The 24,661-nt window shown below is 38.8% G+C and overlaps 3 protein-coding genes across 5 annotated transcripts; 1 reads left to right on the forward strand and 2 right to left on the reverse strand.

The window, feature by feature from the left end:
- The first annotated feature begins 203 nt into the window (after window positions 1–203).
- ramp2 (receptor (G protein-coupled) activity modifying protein 2) lies at window positions 204–5,172 on the forward strand. Of its 3 annotated transcripts, none has more exons than XM_044332400.1 (6): window positions 204–416; window positions 990–1,058; window positions 1,153–1,179; window positions 3,051–3,083; window positions 3,260–3,434; window positions 3,555–5,172. In XM_044332400.1, exons 1-6 carry the CDS (start codon window positions 257–259, stop codon window positions 3,802–3,804), a joined length of 714 nt encoding a protein of 237 aa, XP_044188335.1. In that variant the 5' UTR covers window positions 204–256; the 3' UTR covers window positions 3,805–5,172. The 3 variants fall into 3 exon arrangements, with proteins under 3 accessions (XP_044188335.1, XP_044188334.1, XP_044188336.1); XM_044332399.1 differs by having other exon boundaries at window positions 206–416; window positions 987–1,058; XM_044332401.1 differs by lacking the exons at window positions 204–416; window positions 990–1,058; window positions 1,153–1,179 and adding an exon at window positions 1,235–2,781.
- A 6,246-nt stretch (window positions 5,173–11,418) lies between these two features.
- Window positions 11,419–13,231, reverse strand: apnl (actinoporin-like protein). Its single transcript, XM_044332008.1, has 3 exons — window positions 13,032–13,231; window positions 12,381–12,506; window positions 11,419–12,278 (listed from the first exon to the last, which is right to left on the reverse strand). Exons 2-3 carry the CDS (start codon window positions 12,482–12,484, stop codon window positions 11,822–11,824), a joined length of 561 nt encoding a protein of 186 aa, XP_044187943.1. The 5' UTR covers window positions 12,485–12,506; window positions 13,032–13,231; the 3' UTR covers window positions 11,419–11,821.
- A 452-nt stretch (window positions 13,232–13,683) lies between these two features.
- LOC122967349 (bryoporin) lies at window positions 13,684–22,858 on the reverse strand. The gene is made up of 4 exons (XM_044331951.1): window positions 22,777–22,858; window positions 17,688–17,814; window positions 17,489–17,597; window positions 13,684–14,381 (listed from the first exon to the last, which is right to left on the reverse strand). Exons 3-4 carry the CDS (start codon window positions 17,590–17,592, stop codon window positions 13,952–13,954), a joined length of 534 nt encoding a protein of 177 aa, XP_044187886.1. The 5' UTR covers window positions 17,593–17,597; window positions 17,688–17,814; window positions 22,777–22,858; the 3' UTR covers window positions 13,684–13,951.
- Between the last annotated feature and the right edge of the window lie 1,803 nt (window positions 22,859–24,661).

Below are 24,661 nucleotides of genomic sequence, written 5' to 3' on the forward strand. Positions count from 1 at the left end.
TCAGTTCAGCCAGGATTTTAAGAAACCATTGCAGTGTGTATTGCTTGTGATGATAAAAAGCACCAATCAAAGGCAAAGAGAGAGAGAGAGAGAGAGAGAGAGAGAGAAAGAGAAAGAGATGGGTCTCCCCCCAACTCCTTTCTATTTGAAAACAGAGGGTGGGATGATAGAAATAGATGTGTACCGGTAGACCACAGTAGTTCTAATCTTATCAGAGGCTCTCTGTCCCGTTGTGGGAATACGCCCATCCTAGGAAATGAGGGTTTCCTGTTGTTTTATAGAGCCTTCCTGCAAAAAGGTTGAGATATGTAATCCCTACTCACCAGGGAAGACGGACAGAGCATTGTCAAGCAAAATGACAGCCACCAGTTTCTCACTTATGTTTTCTGGATGTTTTGTGACTCTGCTCATCTGGGGTAAGTAGAGGATTTACAATGTCCGTTTCTTTACTCTTATGATATAACGTCTTATAACTGCTTGCCCTCTATCTCACCTCTCAAGAGGAATGCTTAGGAGCTTTCAGTGATTGAGTGGCTTTTAGAAAGGAGCTTAGCTAGTCTCATGATTGAGTTTTACACTTAGACAGTTTGGTTTAAGGGTCATAGAGTAATTCTGATCAAGCTGAGACAACAAATTTGTTTTTAAAAATGTTGATTTAGTTGGTTGATATCATTTATTTTTACAATGAATGCTGTAGTTATTATTTGCTCCTTTTTTTAATTGAATAAGATCTTATATTCTTGTGAGAGGGGAGTTATTATACACATGTTTAAATGTCCTTCAGTTGAATATATTAAGATTTCCTCATAGCAGTGGCAGACAAAGGGAGGATGCAGGTTACTCTTTGTTATTTCCTTTACCCCCTCTACTTCTACAAGTTCTGATGTTTGAATATAAGGATTATCTGTCATAATTCAGTATAGTTCTTGTTTCCAGTTTGAGCATTTTTTACTTTAATTCTAATATTCAATTTATTTCTCTTATAGCAGGGCACACAACAGTGGTTTGCCTGGTTGATGAAAATGAAAATTTAGCCGCGCAAACAACCACAACAGTAGGTATGTGTATTTTTAGTTGTTCCAAATATGAAGAAAAAAATATCTCATACATAAGTGGAAATACTTTTACTAACCTGATATCCTTTCTCCACAGCGTATCAATCAACAGAGATGACGAACAGTAAGTTTACAGTTTAGCCTTTCCTCTATTACACAATTTTAAAGACCCTTAATTATTCTTCTGTGTCTCCCTGACTGTGAATGGTCAGGTTCTGATTAATTCCTACTTTAATCATTGACCTGACGTACATTAATGCTATTAGCATTTAATATGTTTTATAATTATATTGTGATTAAATATTTGTGTCCGCTGGGGGATTGTTTTGGATCAGTTCCTTAAACTCATTTGCTTGGCCTGGAACTGACAAACACAGAAAGCAGAGCTCAGAGATCCTGGTTTCTGCCAAGATCTCCTTGTGTGTATTATCACGAGAATCCAAGACAAACTCCTGGGGAGGTCTCTACCAGTAAGGGGTCAACAGCAGTAGACACAAGGCCCATAATGGTTTGAGGTTGAAGGTTAACTGAAACCTTATTATGAGCGTTCCCCCCCCTGGCTCAACTTCCTGAATTTGTTCGTCATTCACCCCATGCAACGTCTGTGATCAACGCATGAACTCCGAGTTGTGAAACAACTGGAACTTTGGAGCAGCGCCCCTTTCACTGTTCCTCATCCTGTGCCTTCCTTTTTTTTCTTTCCCCTGACTGTCCCCCCTCCTTCCCCTGCCAACTCCCCCCAACTCTGAACTCCTCCTCTGCTGAAAAGACACATTTCCTGATGTCATTACTAAATCAAAATGCTGCTCAGCAAACAGATGTTGTGAGAGGCCCAACATGTGGATTCAGTGACATAAATTAACAAGTTAGTTGTGAGAAAACATTAACCATACATTTTGTTTCCTTTCAGTCAATGAGACCACCTTTCTCACACTGCTGACAGTGAGAAACAACCTTACAGATGTAGCACACTCATGAGCACCCCATGACATAAAAAGCAAAAAGTTTCCCACACTTGCAGTGGGAGTATGGGAAAGTTTTGCTTTACTATCAAGATATTAAACAGCTGATCAGCACTGACTAACAAATTCTCCCAGGTTTGGTCAAATTAACCTAAATATGAAAGCATGGCTGTCTGCTCCACACACCCTGCAGAGTCATGATTACATCCACCCCAAAACGCTAAGCCCTAAATGTTTACTTATGTTTCCTATTTGGCAGAGGCAGCCCAAAAGGCAAATAAATCACATGCTGTGAGCTGGCCAGGCCTTCGACTGTGAGAAACTGAGACTAAAAAGCAGAACAAGAGTTAAAGAGTAAAGGGTTTTCAGATGTGAGTCCAGCCCAGCTTGGGTGTGCTCCCTTTTATTTGGGAGAATGGAGAGGACAATCTTTGTTGCCTCCACCCCTTTAAAAAAGGAAGAAAATCCTAAAGAAACGTGTGTTGGAGAGGGGAAGAGCTGCTGCCAAGGCGCAGGGCCGTCAGACAGATCTTCGAAGAACATCTGGTAACCGCGGGTAACACTGTTTGGACATCTGGTAACCGAAGGTTACACTGCGTCTCTTCCATCCTGTCGGGTTTCCTGTTATGCCTCGCTGTACACAGTTTAAGAAGTTTAGGTTTATTATACATGGTCCGCAGTTGGGGAAAAGGCACCTTTATTCATTTTTTCTGACATGAAGGGAGTACTTGGTTTCATTGGGGTATTCCTCTCCTTTCTCTCCGGTGAGTGTGTGGTCTCCCTTCTACAGCTGCAAATGCCTTCCTCAGTACTGTGAGGGGAACTCATGAGCTACAATAGACAAAAACATTCTTTGCATTGAAATTTGCTAGGATGCATGTCTTTTTTTTATTGATCTGAACTACAAGGTGTTACCTAGCAAATTTTTAAAAAGCTTTGTGTTGACTGGCAGTGCCAATAGTCTACATTACTGTTTGATGTAATTTTTTTTTTTTTTTTTTAAATCTAAACATATTATTTTTCTCCATTTTAGATGCCACTCATGGAGACCCTGTCTTGTCATTTGGTATGTGACATAACCTTATAACCATATGTAACCATACAACATATATATAATTCTGTGAACAAAGAGTTCTTTATTCAATGCAGATGTCCAACACGTCTTTATTGTCATTTTATAATCTGTCTCTCTCATTTTTTTTACTCTTTCCCCCTTTCTCTTCTCCTCTTCATTTCATGCAGGTTGCGGGAATGGTTCTAACTGTAGGGAATATTGTGGCATCTGTCAACAGTATTATAGTGGACCAACAATGGATTGTCTTAACACATTATTTGCACATCTATGTTTCCGCAAATTTCAGAACGCAATGACATCACTAAACAGCACTGACTGGTGCATTTGGGGTAATGTGAGCAAGTAAGTAGAATGTGCTTAGTTCTATATTTACAGGTTAATATCTTTAACATTAAAAAGTGTTGTTAAATATTTGCCAATTTCTGAATTGTCTTTCTCAATCTCCCTGTCTCCACACTGCAGTTTCTATAGTAACTTCAGCCTTTGCACAGAAGAGATATCTGACTGTCTCCTGATCCCATGGCCCAACCCTCTGGTGGAGAAGACCTTTGTGGACATTCACTCCAAGTTTTTCATGGATTGTCCTACAGAGGAGCTAAGTGACCCACCACCAGTCATTGTTTTTGCCCTGGTGATAACTCCCATCTGTCTGATCCCTGCCATGGTTAGCCTTGTGGTGTTCAAAACAAAGAATGGGGATGGCAGCTCCTGATAATCTGGAATCTCTGCTCTGATCATGATCACCATCAAGTTTTTGACCTATGCTTCCCCATCTCTCCTTACCTGAGGACCGCAGCTTGTTTACACGTAGACCTCTGCTGCATTTTCATCTCACCAGAGACTTTGCAGAGCACTGAATCTTCATGCTAAGTTTACCTACGCTTCACAACATGGACGAACTCTAAAATATCAGCCATTGAGGAAACCTAACCAGACACAACACTGATTCAGCGTGAATGACATAATTAGTCGCATCACAATTATTGCAGCTGTTCAATAACAAAGTCCTTGGTGTTAACAAAGACTTACTGTGATAAAATCTCTTATTATAAATCCTTGTACCATACTGTATCTCATTAATGCTTTTAAAGAAATGATTGTGACAAAAGTTTTGTTTTCAACCACTGACTTGAGATCCGACACTGATCGTATTGGTCACATCCAATTTGCACACAATATTCAGAAAACAGAGCTTGATATTGATTATATTGAAGAACCCAGTATTCAAGGTTATGATGACAAAAGCTCTGGAGCTTGCTAAGTTGAAGGCAAAATATATTTGTGTTGACACTCCTCATTATGTGGGACACCAGTTGTATTGATAAAAGACAAGGTAATTTTTTTTTTTTTTATCACTGAACTTAACTCTGCTCTTGGCTTCTATTAGAAAATATATGTATGCGGGGGACATATGCTACCTAAACTGTTTGATGAATTTCAGTTTGAATTGGATGAAGATATGTTGAGCTATGAAAAGGATTATCTATATGTTCGTAGGGAGGACAGAACAATGACTATAGTCCGAAGCATGGACCTGGTTATGTGAGTCAAAGTGTATGGAAGGTTTGGAGGTCAGAGGTTACAGATGGGACACAATGAGCGGGTACGCCCAGAAAAGGAGCTCTCTTTCCTATTTCCTAGTATGAAATCCTTCAGCACTTTCCTCTGTCCAAACACTGACAATCCTCATAACCATATGGTGAGCTAATTAAGGTGAACTTTATCTAATATCTCCAAACAGTCCAGACAAAAGATATTTAACTTGTCTGAGCAGCTTAGTGATAAACACTGAGTGACGACAGGAAGAAAAAGTATTATCTTTCGCCTGAATCATGACAATGTGTTATATATATATATATATATATATTTGTTTTTTTTTGTTTTGAATGACGATAAAGCCATTGTAAGGGCTTTCAGAACTGGAACAAAATGTTTATTTATATACTGAGTTTAATTTCTGCTATTGTCAGGACTTAGTGGACTTACTGTCTGAGAGAATACATCCTTCCTGCTCTCACACCATGTACTGTATACAATTTGATATACTTTTGAAAAATATATTTTATACAATTGAACATAAGTTTGGATTGTTGGCTGTCGCTTATTTTTTACTCAGAAGCAGATTGTTTTTAAAATTCTGGCTAAAGCACCCTTTAACCTTTGTAAGTATTCGATTAAACACTCATTTCCCTTGAGTGCTGTACAGATGGCATTGCTTTGTGCCTCAGGTAATGTTTCACTGTATCTTCAGTGAGTGGTATATTATGGTGCAGTTGCTATGCTGCGCAAGTGCTGGTGTAGTGAAGGAAGCAGTGACAGCAGTCATGTATCACACCCTCATCTGGCACACACAACACTGCAGGGTGGGCCTGTGTTTGTGTGAATGTGTGTCTGGCAGGGCTGGGTGGGAAAGTGTGTTAGCTGACCTTCTTCCTCTCTAGATGTCGGGTCATCCTCTTCCCCACCCCCTTCTGATCTCATCCAACTCTGTGTTACTCCTCATTATTACAGCACACCAGAAACCCTTTGTGATGCCATTGTGCAAGATGTGGTTGTGAAAACAATATTAATCATGTTCTATTAGTCACATTACATCAATTGTTTCACAAAACAATATGTGCGTGTGTTGAGTACACATGTCAAATATCCAAGCTCATGATATATATGTTTAAAACATATTTTCAGTCAGGAAACTTTGCCCTCTAGTGGTTTTTTTTTTTGTGACAAATTGCTTTATCACTCAGTAGCAGGTTTTCATACCAGCATTTACCAACCTGACTGTCATCTTGAAAAAAGTTAAATGTGTAAAAAGACAGCTCAAAATCACAGACAAAATGTTAGTGTTTCCCAGGGAACAGTGGTATCATCACAAACCCCTAGTTTACAGTAACAGATGACCTGTTGTTTATCTGTGTATACACATAAGCAGCATATTAAATACATATCATCTATAGATAGAAAGAGGATGCCGAGTCAACAAAGCTGATAATTAAAACTTAACTAGGGTCTGTAGTGTTCACATCTATACTATCCATCCTTGAAAAATACCAGCTAACTGTATCAGAGCGATAATGAGGTCGGTATTTTACAAGAAAATCTTTTTCTTTTCTAAAAACATTTTTAAAAAAATCCATATATTGTGTATGTATATGTCAGCAAGAAATATAAGTTACTTCAAAATTCAAACTTGGTGTGCTTGCATGTGCCAGATATCCTCTGGACTGTGCGACAGTGCTGTGCTGTATCACTGGGAATCCTTCAAAGCAGTATATAAGGCCAATAGGTTATTCTCCAGCCCTTCAGCTGTGCCACCACACAGTTACATAACATTTTGAGATGCCCCAACTTGTACTGTATATAAATCAGCTGCCATGAACACAATCCTATGGGCCTCAGTTTCAATGATCTGTGCTGACACTCAAGTGGGTTGACTTAATGCTACGGGGCTGTAAATGCTCTCTGAAATGGACCAGGGAGCATGTCTGCAGTCCTTCAGATATATTTTGTTATGTAAAATCTGTTGATCTGGGATGATCTGGGAATAAAAAGTCAGGAATACTTATGAAATTAATACCACCGAGTTTGCTGTACACGGCAAAAGCACCAGTTAAAAGTAAGTAGAGTAAAAGTAAAACTGACGCTAAACATCGTTTGCTTTTCACTTTGAGATTGTGATGTTCCAAAAAAACAAAAACTACAATGACTAATGACTCTTAAAGTGGCTGCATGATAGAAACAAAACTAACATCGCAGACGTTCCTCAGGGTCAAACAATCACATACTCAGACAAGTGAATTAAACACAAGCCACAGCCACATCTGGTTCCCTCATTACAACTGTACTCAATAAATAAAGTCACAGGATCTATGCAAATAGATTCTCTTGAAACCTCCTTTTAAAAAAAAAATCATCTACTATTGGGGATTCATCTGGTATTGGTAGCATATTATTTATTAGTATTGGTGGTATATGGTTTCAAGAGGATCTGTTTTTTTACAACGTAGTTTCTTTACTATGATCTATGACATGGTGTTTATTATATTTTCGAAAACTAAGACACAGACTGCAGTTTGTTTGCACAGCACTTGAAGATACTAGACCTGCAATAGTGATCACACCCATGAGCCACAGCTGCGTCTTCAGTTGCAGGGTGGCGGGTTTTGGCTCCGGAGCCTCTGTGGGAGTCTCTGGGTCTTCTCGCCGTGGTAGCCGATGACTGTTTTGTCCCAGGGATTTGGCAGAGTGGAAGTTGGAAGAATAGTGGATAAGGGAAACTGTGGCTTTGGCTGCGGAAATAGTGGAGGTGGCTGATAGTGTCAGTGTGTCTGCTTTCCTATGAAGTAGCATTCAGCAGCATCCATGACAGCAAATCAACCTTTTCAACCAGCTAGAGCAAGTCAGTTTCCTGGAGTGGGTCTATTCCAAACTGGAGAGGCAAATCTGTAGAAACTTAAGAAACTCAAGTACTCTTCATCACAGGTTTTCCTCTACGATGAGTTTATTGGAGCATGTGCACAGTGGACTTTTGCCAGACTTGATGAAAATTAAAAGATTGTACCCATTGATGCGAGTCATTCAGTGTGACATGAGTAATTACTTTGTTGTGCGAGATCCAGGCAGCTGGCAGTGCTATGTCAGAGCTGACCCTTCAGCTGGATGACACCGAGCTGGCAGCAGATGACTCTATATTCAAGTAGGTTTGACATCAAAACTGCTGCCCGATCAGTCAGAATAAACTCAAAGAAATACAAAGCATGAACAGTCATTTTCTACAGCCAGATGACAATTTCAGTGACAAGAGACAGAAATATTCTTCAGTCACCCAGTGATGATGGAGAAGAAACAGGGTCTGCTCTAATCTGTGAAGATCCTTTATGAGTAAACACAGTAGTTTTTGTACAGCTAAACTTTAGTCTGATATTCACAGGGGGAGATACAATAAATTCCAATATTTTTGAGGATTTAAAACAATGAGAAACGGAATTGAATTGTTTCATGTTACAAATCGACCTTTTAAAATACAACATTTATGGGAAGATTCACCAACTTTGCAGCCATAGAAGCATTAAGAGAGAAACATCATGGCGGCTTGGTGTCTTGCAATAATGGACTATAGAAAACAGGCAAAGTTATCAGTATTGTTACATGATACACATCTGTGCCACTCTGCATGCTGAGAAATTCCAACATAACAAACTAACATGATGAGACAATTTTCCAAAGCCTGCCAGGAATAACATGACCTTTGAACTTCACATCTCAGCTGAGTGAATTATGAACAGTCTGTGGAATATGACCCACAGAAATTTTGGAGTAACAAAATAAACCTGCAGAACAATGAGACACATTTTAAGCTCAAAATATTCTACTTTATTGTTTTACCCTTGTGGACTCTCTGGAAGGGAACCTAATTGAGGCCTGTAATTGAGCTCTGATAACTGGGCTACAGGCGTTGCTTGCCAGTCGGACACACATCAAGGCAGACACAGAGTGAACTATCTAAGAGTACCCAGCCGTGCTGGATGTCAACACGTATTTGGAACATTAATACCACTGTCTGCTCATAATAATGGGCTTTCTAAGGACGCAAAGACAACTTTAATTTCCGTCTACACATTTGTATGCATTATATTTTACTGTAGTCGCTGTCACTGTCACTGTAGAGTCTGGATGATATTTTGAAACTGTTAAAATAGCTCCGGTGTGCCTAGAGTGCTTAGAGCAGTAAAGCTGTGAATTGTGTGAGTACATTTCATAAAATGGGTGGCCTCTAGATGGCAGTCTTTGAGAGCATATTGTAGCTGAGGGCAGGGAAGAAAAATTATGTATTATATTTCTAATTGTGCCTTTGGTCACAAGCATTCAGTCGTTTGCAGTTCACATGCAAACCTCAGGTTATGGTAGTTCAGACATTAAGTGCTTCTGTTTGGACACTCCCAGTTTGAGTCAATATGTTTGAGTCAATATATTATGAAGTTCTTAAGTACAGTAGGCTTTGTTTGAAGGCAAATAGTATGAACCATTAAGGCAGATACATTTCTGTTGATCAACCCAGTGTAAGAGTGTCAGAAAAAAAAAATACAGGTGCTGATTATAGAAGATAGTTGTAATTCACACATGAAGCAGAAAGAGAAGGGTGTTGCAAGCTGTGTTGCAAGCTTGTGTTTACTTAACTTTTCAGTCTTTTTTCTATTCATAGCATAAAACTATAACAATTAACAGAGTTCATTTTTTTTAATGTTTTCTAATTACAGAAAATACCAAGGGAAAGTGCTTGCAAAATTGAAATAGACTGTAAAAGGCACTTTGTTGGCTTTTAAACTACCTTCCATGTTTTCTCTGAGGTCTTCCTTCCAGTGTGGTGCATAACAATAATTTTCTCTCTTTCAGCTCTGCACATTTTCCTTCAGTGGGTTTAACCAGAGCCTCACTGTTGTTTGGTTTGATCAGCTGATTTTTCTATCATAAAAAAACATGCCAACGTGTTAACTTCAATAGTGCACCTGCATTTATCCACCTCCCTTTCCTCTTAATATCAAAGACAAATTTTTGACAGAAGCTTTTACCATGAGAAACAGCTAGATTCACTCTTGTTTAGAGGCAAATAGTATCAGTTTCAATCCACAAATGCTGAGCTTCTTATGTTTATCTGCACAGGAAGAAGCATTTTTCCACATATCTTTTGTTTCCTGTTTAGTAAGCCTAATCCTATACTGCTCTTAAATTTTTTTTTTCATGCCCTCTTAATACAAATCACATAATGCACACAAGAACGTATTTGATATGAAACACATATCTGTGAGCCCAGGTGCATGTTTATGTATACTCAAAGATGCTCATCATTACACAAGCATGCACACAAATACTGTATGTAACAGTGCAGACACAAACCCAGAAGCACTGACTCTCAAACACACACAAACAATATAATTCAAAACATGAAAGAGGACTTATGTGCAGGTATAGTAAACCTAGAGGGGGGATTGAAAGGAAAAAATATGAAAGGAATGTGTATGAACTTATCCCTGTTTTAAAGCTTTTAAACAAAAGTTTCTGCTCAGTGTCTCCACCAGTTTATAGGGACTATGTGTCATTTCCCCAATACACGCGACAATGCTTCAGGGATTGAGCCTAAACAGGCTGAGTTTATGCCTCTATATTATGTATGGCTTTTATGCAAATGCAATGGTGACAGTGAGCAAAAACCTTTGATCTGGGCTTCTTTGTGGCTGGAACAGTTAAAGCTGCAAAAGCATCATGAAAACAGAATCAGGAATGCAGCATAGATATTGTAAATAGAATCGAGGAACCTGATAACTTAACCTGCGATTTGAATAAAGAGCTGATATGTTGCCTCCTCCTGTAAAACCCCATATTTTTGTAAGGTTAATGATTGCATCCATACAAATTGGCTGTGCCATTACTGCAAAACAAGTTGTTTGATGACAAGATAACACATCAAGATTGTCATTTCTCCCCAATTAAAGAAAGCTTTTAGTAAAGCTTAAAGCTTTTAGAAGGTGTAACGAGTTGCTGAGCTGTCATAATAATAGGGTCTTAACCTAAATCCATTCCTGTCTCATTCATTACTACCTTGTAGTTCCTGCCAAGATCATAATTGCAAGAAAAAAAAAGAAAGCTAGCGTATCTTTTCATTTTCTTTTCTCATTTGTTTCATAAAAATGAACCATGTGATAGTGTCTTGAGCAATAAGTGCATAACAGAGAAGGTTTTAGGGGCAACACAGGCGGTTGACACAAGCTTGCACTTAACCAGAACTGACTGTTCTGTTTTGTTATTTCATTGCAAAACTTATCTGATCTGTTCAGTCATGTTGTGTTTAAAAAGGAAACAATGGGTTATCTAATTGGAAATCTACATCTGCATACCACGGGCAAGATAGCGGGACCGCAAATATTTAGACTATTATGTTCTGAAAAAAATCATACTGAATGTTAATTTTGTGCAAAATGACAACCAAAACAGAAACATTAGAAAAATATGCAAGTTAACACAACTTTTTAAATGTGGTATTTTAAAATCTTTGGCATACTGTATATACAGTATTAGCAATGATAGATGTGCTTTGCTGAACATTACGAGGAAGGGCGTGTCCTTACTGTATGCTCCTCTGATGCAGCCACTATGGAATAAAACTGCACCCTTTGTTTCAAATTTCAGCCCCACTTCCAAGTTTAATACAAACACACAGAGCATGCTATGGAATCTATGCATGCAACAGAAGCATAATTTTTTATTCATAAATTTCAATCAGATTTTTTTAAACGCTTTTGCACTCAGTCAACAGACACTCATACAAAAATAGCTCGAGAAAAAAGGTTTATTTTATTCCTCAGACTACAGTGTCAAGGTAAATACAGACAAGCTCTCAGTGTGTTTTATTAAGCTATGTGCCCTCGTCCTCCGGTGAGTCATCCTTTGATTTCCATTTCTAAAGATGCCATTCTACCGGATGCTATTGAAACAGACAGAGGCTTTGGCTATAAAAGGGGGATATTGCTGCCTGGATTTATAAACAAACTAAACTCTGATCTTAAGCAGATTTACAGAAGGGTAATACCCGGCTATACAGACACATGTCAGCAACAATACATCTGTTAAATCATGCACGTTGACTGTATTGGAAACAGTCTGCCAGGTAAAGGCTTGAAGTAGAGGGATGAATTTGCTCTCCAGACACATGACAGAAATACTGTTAGGAGGGGTCTCTAGTATGCCTGCTGGCCCATGGGCGTGAAAAGCTTATCCCACACCTCCACCTTCATGATGGCTTTCCCCAGGGGACACATGGTGGCTTTGATATCTAGGTAGTTGCCCACATAATTGATTCCTGACCCAGTTGCTTCCTCCCTGACAAACCCATGCTCATGCTGGTTTTTCTCATAGTACATTTCTTTATACAAATCCTTATCACAGTTACGGCCCTTTTTGTGGATGCCCACTGCATACCAGTTCTTGTACAGGTTGTAGTCCCAGGGAACTGAGAACATGATGGCCAGAGTCTCAATGTAGTCGTTCCGTGACTTCTCGAAAAGGTCGTAGGTCATCACACCAACGCTGCCTGTTGATTTGCCGCTGGACTTGGTGAAAGTGCAAACCTCCGTCTTTAGAGGACGCACTGTGGGTTGAGGTGGGTTGTATGTCTCCCCATTCTCAAGGTACACCCTAACCAGTACACAAAAAGACACATACATTGATCTTTTTGATCTCTTTAATACGTTTCATACAAGCCTGAAAATACATGTTTCCAAAACAGTCAGGGCTTACCTGGGGTTGATGAGGCAGTAGTTGTTAGTGAGATTCGTGATTTCAATGGTGACACTTCTCCTGCTGGTCACATCTGCTGCTACAGCTTCAGCTGACTCCGTCATGTTGGTATGGCTGTGAGTTCCGCTTAAAACAAAAGTCATTTAAGTGTTAACCAGCTGAGCCAGTCAACTTCCCAGCTGTGACTAGCACACTGGGAATCATCAGAGTCACACTTATTACAGTATAAAATATCCTCCTGACCTCTGCTCTGCTGACATGCTCTATTGGCATTACATTGACCTTCAAAAGCGAACATAGACTGGCTCTGAGTTTATCAAAAATGCATTTCAGAGGCTAATGAGATTTCGAAACAGTTAACAACCAGAGAATGGCTGCAGACTCTCTTTGCCTCATTAGAGAATGTACCTTTTCAATTACAGCACTAAGTACCATGCAATAATGACATTAGAGTGAAAACACTAGGAAATATGATCACCCCTTTTATCAACAGATATGAGATAGAAATCAAACAAATGCCCCATCAGGCTGCTATGCGCCTCTTCAAACTGCTTATTTGTTAAGAGTCATGTGATTATTGCTAATGATCCATACTCTGTGCTGTATCTTCTTTATCAAAGGCTTTTTCCCCAAATATCCTGAGTGACTTACCTGCTGAGAACCTCTGTTGGTGCTTGCAAGTCCCAAAGTGGGAAAAAAGTCAGTAAAAAGGTGGTGCCAGTAGTTTTTTTTTCAACAAGGATGTATACCAGCACCCAGGAAACCCTCCCACTTGGAACACAATCACAGTTCAACAGTATACACCCTCTTTAAACACACGTTGATCAAACAGCCATCGCTCATGCAAAAAGACTTTGATGGCAAATATTACCATGTTCCCCCTTCTCTGGAATAGCACAGCCGCACCCTAATTGTGTTAACAGACCTGAACAGTTGGGTAAACCAGGACCATTCACTCACACAGGTGGTTGGCATCCTCATTCCTGTGGTATTGTGCAACTGAACAAGTCGGGACAGACATCTCTGTAGCAACTTTGCTCATATCCTCTCTTTTGTTGAACTTCTTGCATTCCAAATACCACACAAAAACCACACACTCAGAGCAAGATGGAGAGTCTCGCAGCCAGTGAAGAACAATATTGTTACCATGCCTATTAAAAAAACATCTATGCAGATATTCCATCTGTTGCTACTCATTAGAATTGGATGGATCCAGCTAAAAGATTAAAAAATGATCACTGTTCATCAGTAATAATGAAAGCATACTGAATGAAAACATATCCCACACAAAGTAACACAAGCATCGGGTCTGAATGTTTTATTACCATAATCAAAGAAAAGAGAGTGTACAATATACATAAGCCCAAGAAATAAGCTAATGGAGAATCAATGAGCTGGCTGTCAGATATTGATATCTTTCAGCAGACACAAAATACAGATGACAGCAAAATCAGTCTTCCTCTCCTCTGGATGTTTTTCTAAATGACAACATGCAACAGTAGTCAAATTAAATGGAGTTTATTTACTCTGCAGGGTACAAAAGCAACATAAAAGGAGTAGACTCTTTTACACTAACGACCCATTTTATCGTAGAGCTCCACTTTAACAATGGCTTTGCCAATAGTAGACATTGTGGCCTTCAAATCAACATATGTGGCTCTGTATTCCAGCCCACTACCGTTTGTGTCAGAACGGGTAAAGCCACTGAGGTCTTTCCCATCATACATCTGGTCGTACAGATTTTTGTCACAAGCACGGGACTGCTCAACCATGCCTACGGCCAGCCGGTTATTGTACAGGTTATGGTCAAAGGGCACAGAGAACATGATGGCCATGCGCTCGGAGCAAACCCGGCTCTGCATATGGAACAGGTCGTAGGTCAGCAAACCGACAGCGCCCGTGGCAGTGTTGTCATCCTTGGTGAAGGAGCACACTTCGGTCATGTTGGGACGAACTGTAGGCTGGGGTGGGTGGTGACTGAAGCCACTTGACATGTAGACCCTATACAGAAGAGCAAGAGACAAATCCTTACTATCACTGATAACTTTCAGTTTGATTTCCTTCAGACACCAGTGTTTTGTTGAAAAAAAAAACAGAGTTTTGTAAGTTTTGTGGAGATTGTAGGTGTACTTTTAGGGTGTTGGGCTTTCCAGTTGTGAAACACCTTATGCTGATGGATGAAATGTGACTGTGCAAGTACTGCTGTGGACTTCTAAGCAACAGTGAGTGTACCTGCTTGAGATGTGCAATGAGGCGGTGTGTGTCACTACATGATGGATAGGTGGATGTTCTCAGCAAAGTGATGTCACACATGAAAACCACCCATCCAAGATATGGTCTGTCCTGCCACAGTTAGATAAATGTAGAAGCATGACACAAATGCCAATAGACGCATCGTTTTTATTTGTTTTATTGTTTTGTTTTAATTCAGGTAATAAAGCAAATAATTTCTATAGGGGAGAACGGGGTAACATGAGCCACTTTTTACATTTGATGATTTTACTGCAAAATGAAAGTGTATTTGTTTCAAATAATAGTTACTATATATACCTCAGGTTGTTGTGTACTCATGGAAATTATTATGGTTTTAGAACAATGAGCCATCAAAAAAAGTTGTCCTATGTCCTATGGCACAACTTACCCCAAGGTAGGGGTAAAATGAGCATGGGAATGGGGTAAATTGAGCCCTCTATGGGTAAATAGTGTTACCATTAAATACTGATATAAAAATTACACAAAATCAAACAAATTTGAGATAATTTTGAACTTTATTGATGTCATCAATTTGAAAAAGGCAAAAACAGACAGGTGACAAATCAAAGGAAAACCTGGTACAGGTCTGAATGCTGGACCCCTACAGTGAAGGGATCTGGGGGCTCTGTTATGCTGTGGGGGGCATTTTGCTGGCATGGTTTGGGTCCACTTGTCCCCTTAGAGGGAAGGGTCACTGCTAATCAATACAAAGTAGTTGTGAGTGATCAGCTTTATCCTGTGATGAAACATTTCTATCCTGATGGGAGTGGTTTCTTCCAGGAAATTTAAGATGAATTCACAGAGAGCAAGTTGTCTTTCAGAGTTTTATTGCAATATCCAGAATACATATTTGCAAGTCCAGATCTCCCAGTTTGCTAGGCTGAAGAGATATTGAATGAAGTTCAGTGTCGGTACTTGCATATACAGCCAAATGCATCACAATCATCCCATATTCATCACCCTAACAGTTATTTTTAATTACTTCACTGTATCTCTTGGGAGTTTCCTTCAGTCTCTGCTGAGAAGTAAGAGTTGAAGGCCAAATCTGTATCTGCCTTTCCTCCCTGGACATTCCCTCTAAAGTTACAGTTACCGAGTCCCACACCTCACCTTTGATAGTACCTGTTAGGAACATTTTCATACAGGAAGCAGAGATCATAAAGTCTTACAATGAGCTTTTGACTATAAGGCAGTGTAACATAATCTTAAGACAATAACATAAGTGTATATGTTTCCATTTCAATGACAATGCCCTCATTCAAAGGACACGAGGGGTCACTGAATGGTTTGATGAGTATGAAAATGATGTGAATCATATGCTATGGCCTTTACACTCACCAGATCTCAACCTATTTGAACACCTATGGGAGATTTTGAGTTGACGTGTTGGACAGCGCTCTCTACCACCATCATCAAAACACCAAATGAGGGAATATCTTTTTGAAGAATGATGTTCATCCCTCCAGTAGAGTTCAGAGACTTGTAGAATCAATGCCAAGGAGCACTGAAGCTGTTCTGGTGGCCCAACACCTTACTAAGACACTTTATGTTGGCTTTTCCTTTAATTTGTCACCCGTCTGTATGTACAGCATGTTCGTGTGGCTTAAACTTAACATAAGTCAACAATTAGTTATTTATTCATCAACATTGTAGCACTTGTAACAGGGATCAAACATGAACTGTGTCTCTAGTTTCTAGGATATCAGAAAATAATTTTGGGGGGTAAATTGAGCCGTTGACTCAACTTGCCCCAACATCACTGGCACGTTTTACCCCACAACCTCCATTTTGACAAAACTGTGGTTCAGGTCCACAGTTATGCTAAGTTTATTACCTTGTTTTGTAGCTTAGACTGACTTAACTGACTAAACACGTAATAATGTCCAAAACTTATCTTTTTTAATTAAGATACAAGACTGATACAAGACTTTAGTAACATGATGAATTCATTTGGCATGACAAAAATCTTTTTTTCTTTGCTCTGTTTTGCTGACCACTCTCTCCATGTGCTTGAGTCCAAGATGGATTGAGTAACTATTCTTTCTTAATTTGTGATCACATACTTTTTCTTATGGTTACCTAGATAAAGGGGGTGGCTCTATTTACCCCGTTCTCCCCTATATGAAATAGATGGCATACTTTCATTTCACTTGCAATATCATTGAGCTTTACTTCTAATTAAGTACAGCATAACCACATAGAATTAACAAAGACAAATCTGTGCCTTTTCTATGACTACCAGAGAGACAAAAAAAGTTGCGAATACTTCATTTTTCTGAAGGGAGCCCATGCTAATAGTATCAAGATGTTTATTTGAAGCTGTAATCAGTCAGTGGACTCTCAAAGCACTTCAAAGAAATGTATTCAGCCTTTTGAAAATAAATGCCTGTCATTAGAACCAGTCGAAGTTTAGTATATATTCAGGCCATGACACTCTGCAGCAACTCATCTGTAAGTGCAGAAAACAATTGCTGGTGCAGGAATGATAGATTTGCCAACCTGCACTGACCTCTAATTTAGAGATGCATTTTACCCAAAAGACAGAAAGAAAATTAAAATCTAGTTTTTCATTAACTGCAAATGTGAGGAGACCTAATTACAGGTGCTTTAGGGAGTACAGGTTAAACAGTATGGCCAGTATAGTAAATTACTTTATTGTATTATCTTATGAAGTTGCTACACTTTTAATCACATTATCTCTGCAAATACTGCATGATGTCATTCATCAAGTTGTATTTTTATACATTAATCATTCTTGTGTCTTTAATCAAACCAGTCAGGTTTGATTTTAAATATTATGTTGTGTATTATGTACTTTTGTAACATGTATTAAATTGGTAAATACATCGACTTACTTGGGGTTGATGAGGCAGTAGTTGCTGCTCACATTGGTTATTTCTATGGTGCAGTTTCTGTTGGTGGTGAGAGTGGCTGACACGGCTTCTGCTGTTTCTGGCATCTTGGCTGCAAGAAGATCAGGACTGAAAGCTTAAAACAGTATATCAAGATATATATCAAAGTTAAGTTATCTTCCTTTGAGTAAGTTATATTCACCTTTTTGGAGTTAAATGCTGGAGTTGAGCTAGTCAGCAGCGTCAAGTTCTTCTTTCTCAGATCCTGCAGAGAGGTGGAGACTGTCACCTACAAAGGGCTTGTTCCAACACAAGCACAGGCGTGTCCACTGTGAAATGAACATACACCATCTTGAATGGAAAATCCTATCTCAAAAAGAAGCACTTCAGCCACTTGCAGTAACGTCCTATGATCACAGTATATAGCAAAAATGAGGTGATTCATTTAGGTAATATATATAATACAAACAGTAGAATATGATAAGACAACATCTGTCAAAACTGTCAGCACATTTCAGCCTGTTGCATATTTGCCCTCACGTCATATGTGGGCGGTATTGATTCCAACTTGGTATCCGTTATTGTGAGTTCAAGAAAATTATTCTATCTCACTAAACTTTATGCCGTACATTATTGCAAAATCTTATTAGATTATCTAATCTATAGTTTAAACCTTATTTCATTTATTGTTCTTCAACTATTCAATTAGCTATTATATTAAATTTAATTGATTTAATTTCACCGTTTTTCAATGAACTCATCTCTTTGCTCTTGTGGGACACCATTGCTGCTCAGGACATATATTTCATAAAAACCCTTATGGAACATTTCATGTTCTGTCTTGCTTGAAACTATAATCTCACAGGCATTGCACAACTGATTGCTTGTTGTTGTTGCTACAGGTGATGGCTAGCGACAGATTCCTGTGGGAACCTCACTACATCAGTCACAAATTTCAACACACTGTCTCACTCTTATATTACTAATTCTTTTGCTGCCGATCTGCTCCCACTGGAGTGTGGAATGGAAAAGGAGACACTCCCCTTTTCCATGTAGGAGCAACTTACAAAAACAATGGATTATGTAATGGAGCACAGCACAGTGCAGTGTTATAATTATCCATAATATTACAGGGCCTTAGGGTCTCCCTAATTATATATGTTTTGCAAACTTTGTGTGTGCTGAGATGTGTTCATTAGACCACCAATGAATTCAAGTAATACTACAGCAGCTGTTCCGTTCCATACAGTACATCAGGCGCCTAGAATTTGATTTAAATCCTTCAACTTCAGTGCTTGAAGTCACCAGATGGCACCAAACATGCATTTGCAAAAATACATTTGCACTACACAGACTTTGTAAGTTAGTATTTGCTCTCTGATGGTCAGCCAGTGACCATGGCAGAAAATCTCTCTAAAAAAAAAAAAAAAAAAACATTATACAGCATGCCCTTCATAATGTCCTGTGATAAGGGAGTCACTGCATGCAAATAGTTATAACATAGGCGTAATACTACATATCAGGAGCTTTATAGGTCTAATGCAAAATAATAAAATAGAGTGGATATAACCAGTAATATAATAGTGTGTGTGATACATTATATATTATTATGAAACTAGAAATACCGCCCTGTGGTTATACGCCTCCGCCAACCAGTCAAGTTGCAGTTTACATCCATGTCTGTGAAGACTCATATAATATTTATAGTGAAGACTTTGAGGGAATTTAATAAGAGGTATTAAGTCTGACCTTTGACCTTTGACCTCCAAATTCTAATCAGTTCATTATTGAGTCCAAGTGGACATTTGTGCCAAATTTGAAGAAATGGGATGGACGGATGGATGGACAACCCGAAAACATAATGCCTCCGGCCACAGCTGTCGCTGACGCGGAGGCATAACAAAATGAAACCTCAGCAGGACCTGTAACACTTTTCATCCGTGAAATCTTACTAGGTAATGATACAGCAGACTGAGCCTGACCAGCTGAATTTGAGATGTCCCAAAATGACCACCATACAGAAGATAAACCCTTTTGACATGACCTCTCCTCTGCTGCCACCCTCAGGGCAAACTTCACAGCTTTACATTTACAGTTTTTTATTAATTTTTGTTGTCAAAGCACTGTTTTCCAATGTTAAGAACAAACTTTAATCTGAGACTAAGACTAGCAATGCTGCCGATTTTTATCCATCCAACAATTCTGTTTACTGTAATGTTAGTGAGCACAACACTGTCCGTGCAAGACCTTAAGTAATGTTCAAGAATGCATATATACATACAGCAATAAGCAAAAAACCACAAGTGTTGACTACTTTCTTTTCAACTGCATTTTAAGGGATATAAACTGACAAAAATGAATTTTAATAGCCTTTAAGTTGTACAGGTAGTAAGAGTTGGGTATCCTTTATCCTGCAACACTTGACCACCCGTTTAATAACACACACACACCATCATCCTCAATTGATTTATGTCAGAATTAAGTTACATTTCCTCCTATTTTAAGCAGGTCTGTAAATTTAATCACACTGCAGTGTTATCTTTGCAGTTTCTGAGAACAGTTTGTAAGAGGCAATTAAGAAGGTGACAAAAGGACAGAATATCAGTGATCTCTATTCGTCGGTTGCTGTAGCATTTAAAGTGTTATGATGACAAAGATAAATGTTCGCTGAAGATGAAACCGTATTTAATTATAGTGGCTGCAGTATCAGTATCTCAACATGTCACTCACATTGCTTTTTTTGTCTGTTGGATATTTTTTCTCACATTTTCTCTACTTACTTCCCTCTCTCAGTCAGTCTTGACTGTCTGCAAGTGAGTGTCAGGTTAATGCTTTGCTGGACTGACACTATAAATTATTTTACTCAGAATCATATGGTAGACTGTAACAGCCATCGCAGATACACTATTTAAACAAAATATTACTAAACACTACTTTTCAGTCAGAATGCTTGTTTACTGTTTTGTATTGAGTCTTAATTAAACAGTAAAGTGAAATGCTAAGTCAGTATGTTGTCACCAGTGAAAGCTGTGCTGCTCTGAAAATAGCTGAGCCATTACCAGAAATGTCATCTGTACAGTATTGCACCACAACCAAAATCTTGTTGGAATATACCTCTTTCACAGCAGACATGTTGATTTTTCATAGCAGGAAAAGCACAGATGCAATTAATAACATTGATGATGGCTCAGGTCCATTTAAGTATCCAAGGAAGCCATACAGTCCACATAATGCACTATACCAGGGTTGTGAATTTCGAAAAACTAAATGGGATGCAGCCATAAGTAACTGCACATGTGCATTTCCTGCTTTGGCATGTCAAAATGTCTGTTTTGAAAAAGTAAAATTTGTGACAAATACGTTAGGCTACACCTCTGTAACAATCAAAGACGGGGCTTGAACCCATCAGTGCACTCAGTAGAAAGGGCTGATAGGGTGAAAACAATCCTTACTTTGTCAAATGCAAACTAAAGTTTAAAGTTAAAGGTAAGAAGAGGTCAAAAGAAAATGGCGAATAGGTCAGCTGCAGTCAGACTGAAATCTGCCTGGCGAAATTTATTTGCGAGGTGTGGCCAAGAGCAAGGAGGACAGGAAGCAGTATGGATTGGGTTGTAAACATAAACTGCGGGAACTAGCACAGCTAGCGTGCTAACAACAATAGTCCACAAATTTGTGAATTATACAGCATTTAATTAAATACTTCACTGTCACTATCCTCTGCCACTGTCCTTTACTCACTGCAGTCAAACGACATCTCTTCTTCTCTGCTGCTGTTATTACTCAGCTGCACAGTTATAAAACAAGAATATAAATAAACAATATTTCCTGAACGGGAGGTCAATCCCACCCCTCTCTCAAACCAGCAGGATCATGGGGGGAGCACAGTGATTTCACACGTCAAAGTTCAATCAGATTGAACTCTTCGCGAAGCAAAGGATGTGGATCAATTCGCAACCAGAAGTGAATGTGTCTTGCCCAGTTCCACATAGACATGAATGAGAAGTGAATTTTGGTGTGAACGCACCATTATACAACATACACATCTGATAAGCAGTAAGAGCTAACTGATATCTATTAAGGCTAATGGGCAGTGAACCAGATCTCATGAGAGAAACAAGCCTGAAAGAAGCAACTTAGCTCTCCAAAAAAAAAAAAATTAAAAAAGCCCGCGCTCTGAGACCCTCAATCCAATGTGCGTAAGCCTCATTGACGAGAACGGTGCTGCGTTTCTTTTATGTTTATCAGTGCTGGCATGTTAAACAAGATCTGCATGATGTGCACGTATTTCACACTTTTACAGAATCTGCACACTGCCTTTGAATCGTCCCCCACTTGAGGTTGAATCCTGTCTTTTAATACACTCTCTTGCTCACACTCTTTGTTGAAGTTTTTTTTTTTCCATATTTCACCCACTTAGAAATGTAAGAAGTTACACTTGTAGATGGACAAGTCAATACTGATTGAATAATCATGAAAATGTAATTGGCTTCTCTTATGTATCCTTATCCTGCTAGTCCTCTCATCTTACTTATATACTGCCCTTTACACTTGTAAAGCATGAACTGTCACTCAGTTTAGTGTTTAAGAATAAGTTCAAAAGCAGTTGATCTTAGAGAAGCACTCAGTTCAGTTTTCAGTAATGTATGTTTTTTTTGACAGCATTAAATAAAACCTAATGTGATGTAAGGTGAAGGTCTTTACTTGAATGTTGAGCAGAAAACTTTACTCTGGAGTTCTTTCACATATACTGTGTGCTCTTCTAATAGCGTGTACTGCCAGAGTTAAATAAAAAGTTTTTATTTGCACAAAAACAGGAACAGGAAAACAGGACTTTTGGTTGACCCTACAAACCCCTGGCTATACATTCACTGTGGGGAAAAACAATGAGGAAATCCATCAGGTGGAAAGGCTGGTGTAAAGGAAAGGGTTTGGAGAAGATGGAAGAGGAAGGGAGAGGGAAAGGAAGTGAAAGAACTGAAAAGTATGATGGCTACCCTTGTATGTAAATAAATGAATAAACGAAAAAGAGTGCACATCAAACATCACATAATGAATACAAATCCTGGCGTCTTTTTTTGCTGCTGAAATTTTGGTGGGAAATCCAAATCCAGCATCACCCCACTGGATTTTGTCTTTCAGCTACAGGGCAACAGGTTTTAAAAATACATCATTTCCCAGAGGGGTGAAATAAACTCAGTCATGCAAAAAATGGCCGGGACCTCTATGCTTTATCTGAGGATGATGTACAATGTTCCACCAATAGACAAAACAAAGGTAGCCATGCATCACACCTTCTTCTTGGGATGGGCAGACCTCCACTGGTATCACTGGATGATGGCAGAGAAGATGATTTTCATCTGAGGGAATTGCTGGTGGAGATCTTGCAAGTCCTGCTTGATCCCTGTGGTCTCCCTATAAAAGAAAAACAAAAAAGAAAACAGTATCACTTCCCTATGAAACCTTGTGCTGGTGTGTTATTAAATTTACCATATTTCATTTAATATTGTTATTTTATTATTTAATATTTTACCAGGCTATAGTATGCACTATGAGTGTATAATTTATTCAACACTATATTTAAAAAGCCTTCAGTTGTAGTACATCCAGCAGGAAAACAGCTTGGTTTGTCCGAGTGGTGTTGCCATACCTAGCTGTCCTAGATGGCAGACCCGCTCAACTAATTATATTTGGGGATATAATGGTGACTGGGTCTGTCCACTTACTGCCAAAAAGAAGAACCAGTTGCGAGTGAGCAGGTTTTGCGAGCAGGAGAGCAGTGATAGTAGTTGTACAGGCAGGAACACACTGGGGACCCCTGGAGGGCAGGTGTGAAACAGCAGGTTTGAAACAGCAGGAAATGTTATATCAGCAAAGTCATTTACTGTATACACTTAATGTACCACTACAGCATCCATATTCCAATACCCCAGGGTAATAATTTGCATGTGGCAGGAGGTAAACTCTCATTTTCACTGTATTATTTTATCATCCTCAATTTACATTTACAGAAATTTGACTCTGCAGGCATTTATTAGAACATGTTTACATCATACTTAACAATCAAACACATCATATTATGCATTTTTGCACAAATCTGCAGGAACGTCCTGTTGATTCTTAGAGGCAGAAATTATACCAAACAATTTTGATTTTTATTATTTTATGTAGCCTCTGATATGTACCTAATAATATGAACAATATGTTTTTCATGATGTACTCATAAAGATGCCTCTCTGCTCTTATGTCCATTATCAGACTCACAGTCCAACCGTGTCATCCAATGCTTGACGTCTGGTTTTGTTTTGACCTTTTCCCAGAACCACTCTTTCTCTTCCAAATGTAATATCGACATTATGGAGCTCCGGGATGTAGAATTGGCCACTTAGGACATGTGAAAACAACCATGATCATAAATTGCTCCTTTGGCACTAGCTTAGGCAGACGTGCCTGACTGATTTTAGATTGATATGACTTCGTGCTTCCAAGCATCAGTAAAAAAAAAAAATTAAACAAAAACATGCATTGTTGCTTAAATCCCCGCTGCTTTTTGATTGTCTGGAGACAAAAGGTTTAAGTGATATTTTTAACGTAGTACTTTAAATGTGAAGAAAATAAAACAGGTTTTGCGTCAGTTAAACACTAACACCTCATGATTTATGGACACATTCACATTCCATCCCGTTCAAACCTTTTTTTTTTTTTCAGCACTGCATATGAAGTCAACCACTTCGCAGCTCTAATGATGTGCAACATCAGTGACATTTCTGCCTCTCGAGGCCACGCTTTGCGTCTGTCTTAATCTCTTTATCTCTGCTGTTATGCCTGACGATAATTGTTTTTCCTGATGCAGTGCTTTTTAACGGGCACTTTTTGGACAAATCATTTTATAAAGCACTGCCCATCCCGAGCTGCTATCTTAGGTTTATATCTCATTCATAATGTAAAATGTATAAAAATAGCTCTCAGATCACCTGCGGTCACAGATCATTTTTATGTTTATGTGTGTTAAATGATGATGTATGTAATTCAACAGTGGGACATAAAAACTCATCCTTGTACAGAATACTGTTCACTGATTTGGAGGTATTTTGATTTTGGACTTTGGATGCAGGATAAATTGCAATAACTTCTGTGATATCCTGACTTTACCTCCAGCTTCTCATGAGGTTGGCATTT

Source organism: Thunnus albacares, chromosome 17 (genome assembly GCF_914725855.1).
Source record: "Thunnus albacares chromosome 17, fThuAlb1.1, whole genome shotgun sequence".
Classification (NCBI taxonomy): domain Eukaryota; kingdom Metazoa; phylum Chordata; class Actinopteri; order Scombriformes; family Scombridae; genus Thunnus; species Thunnus albacares.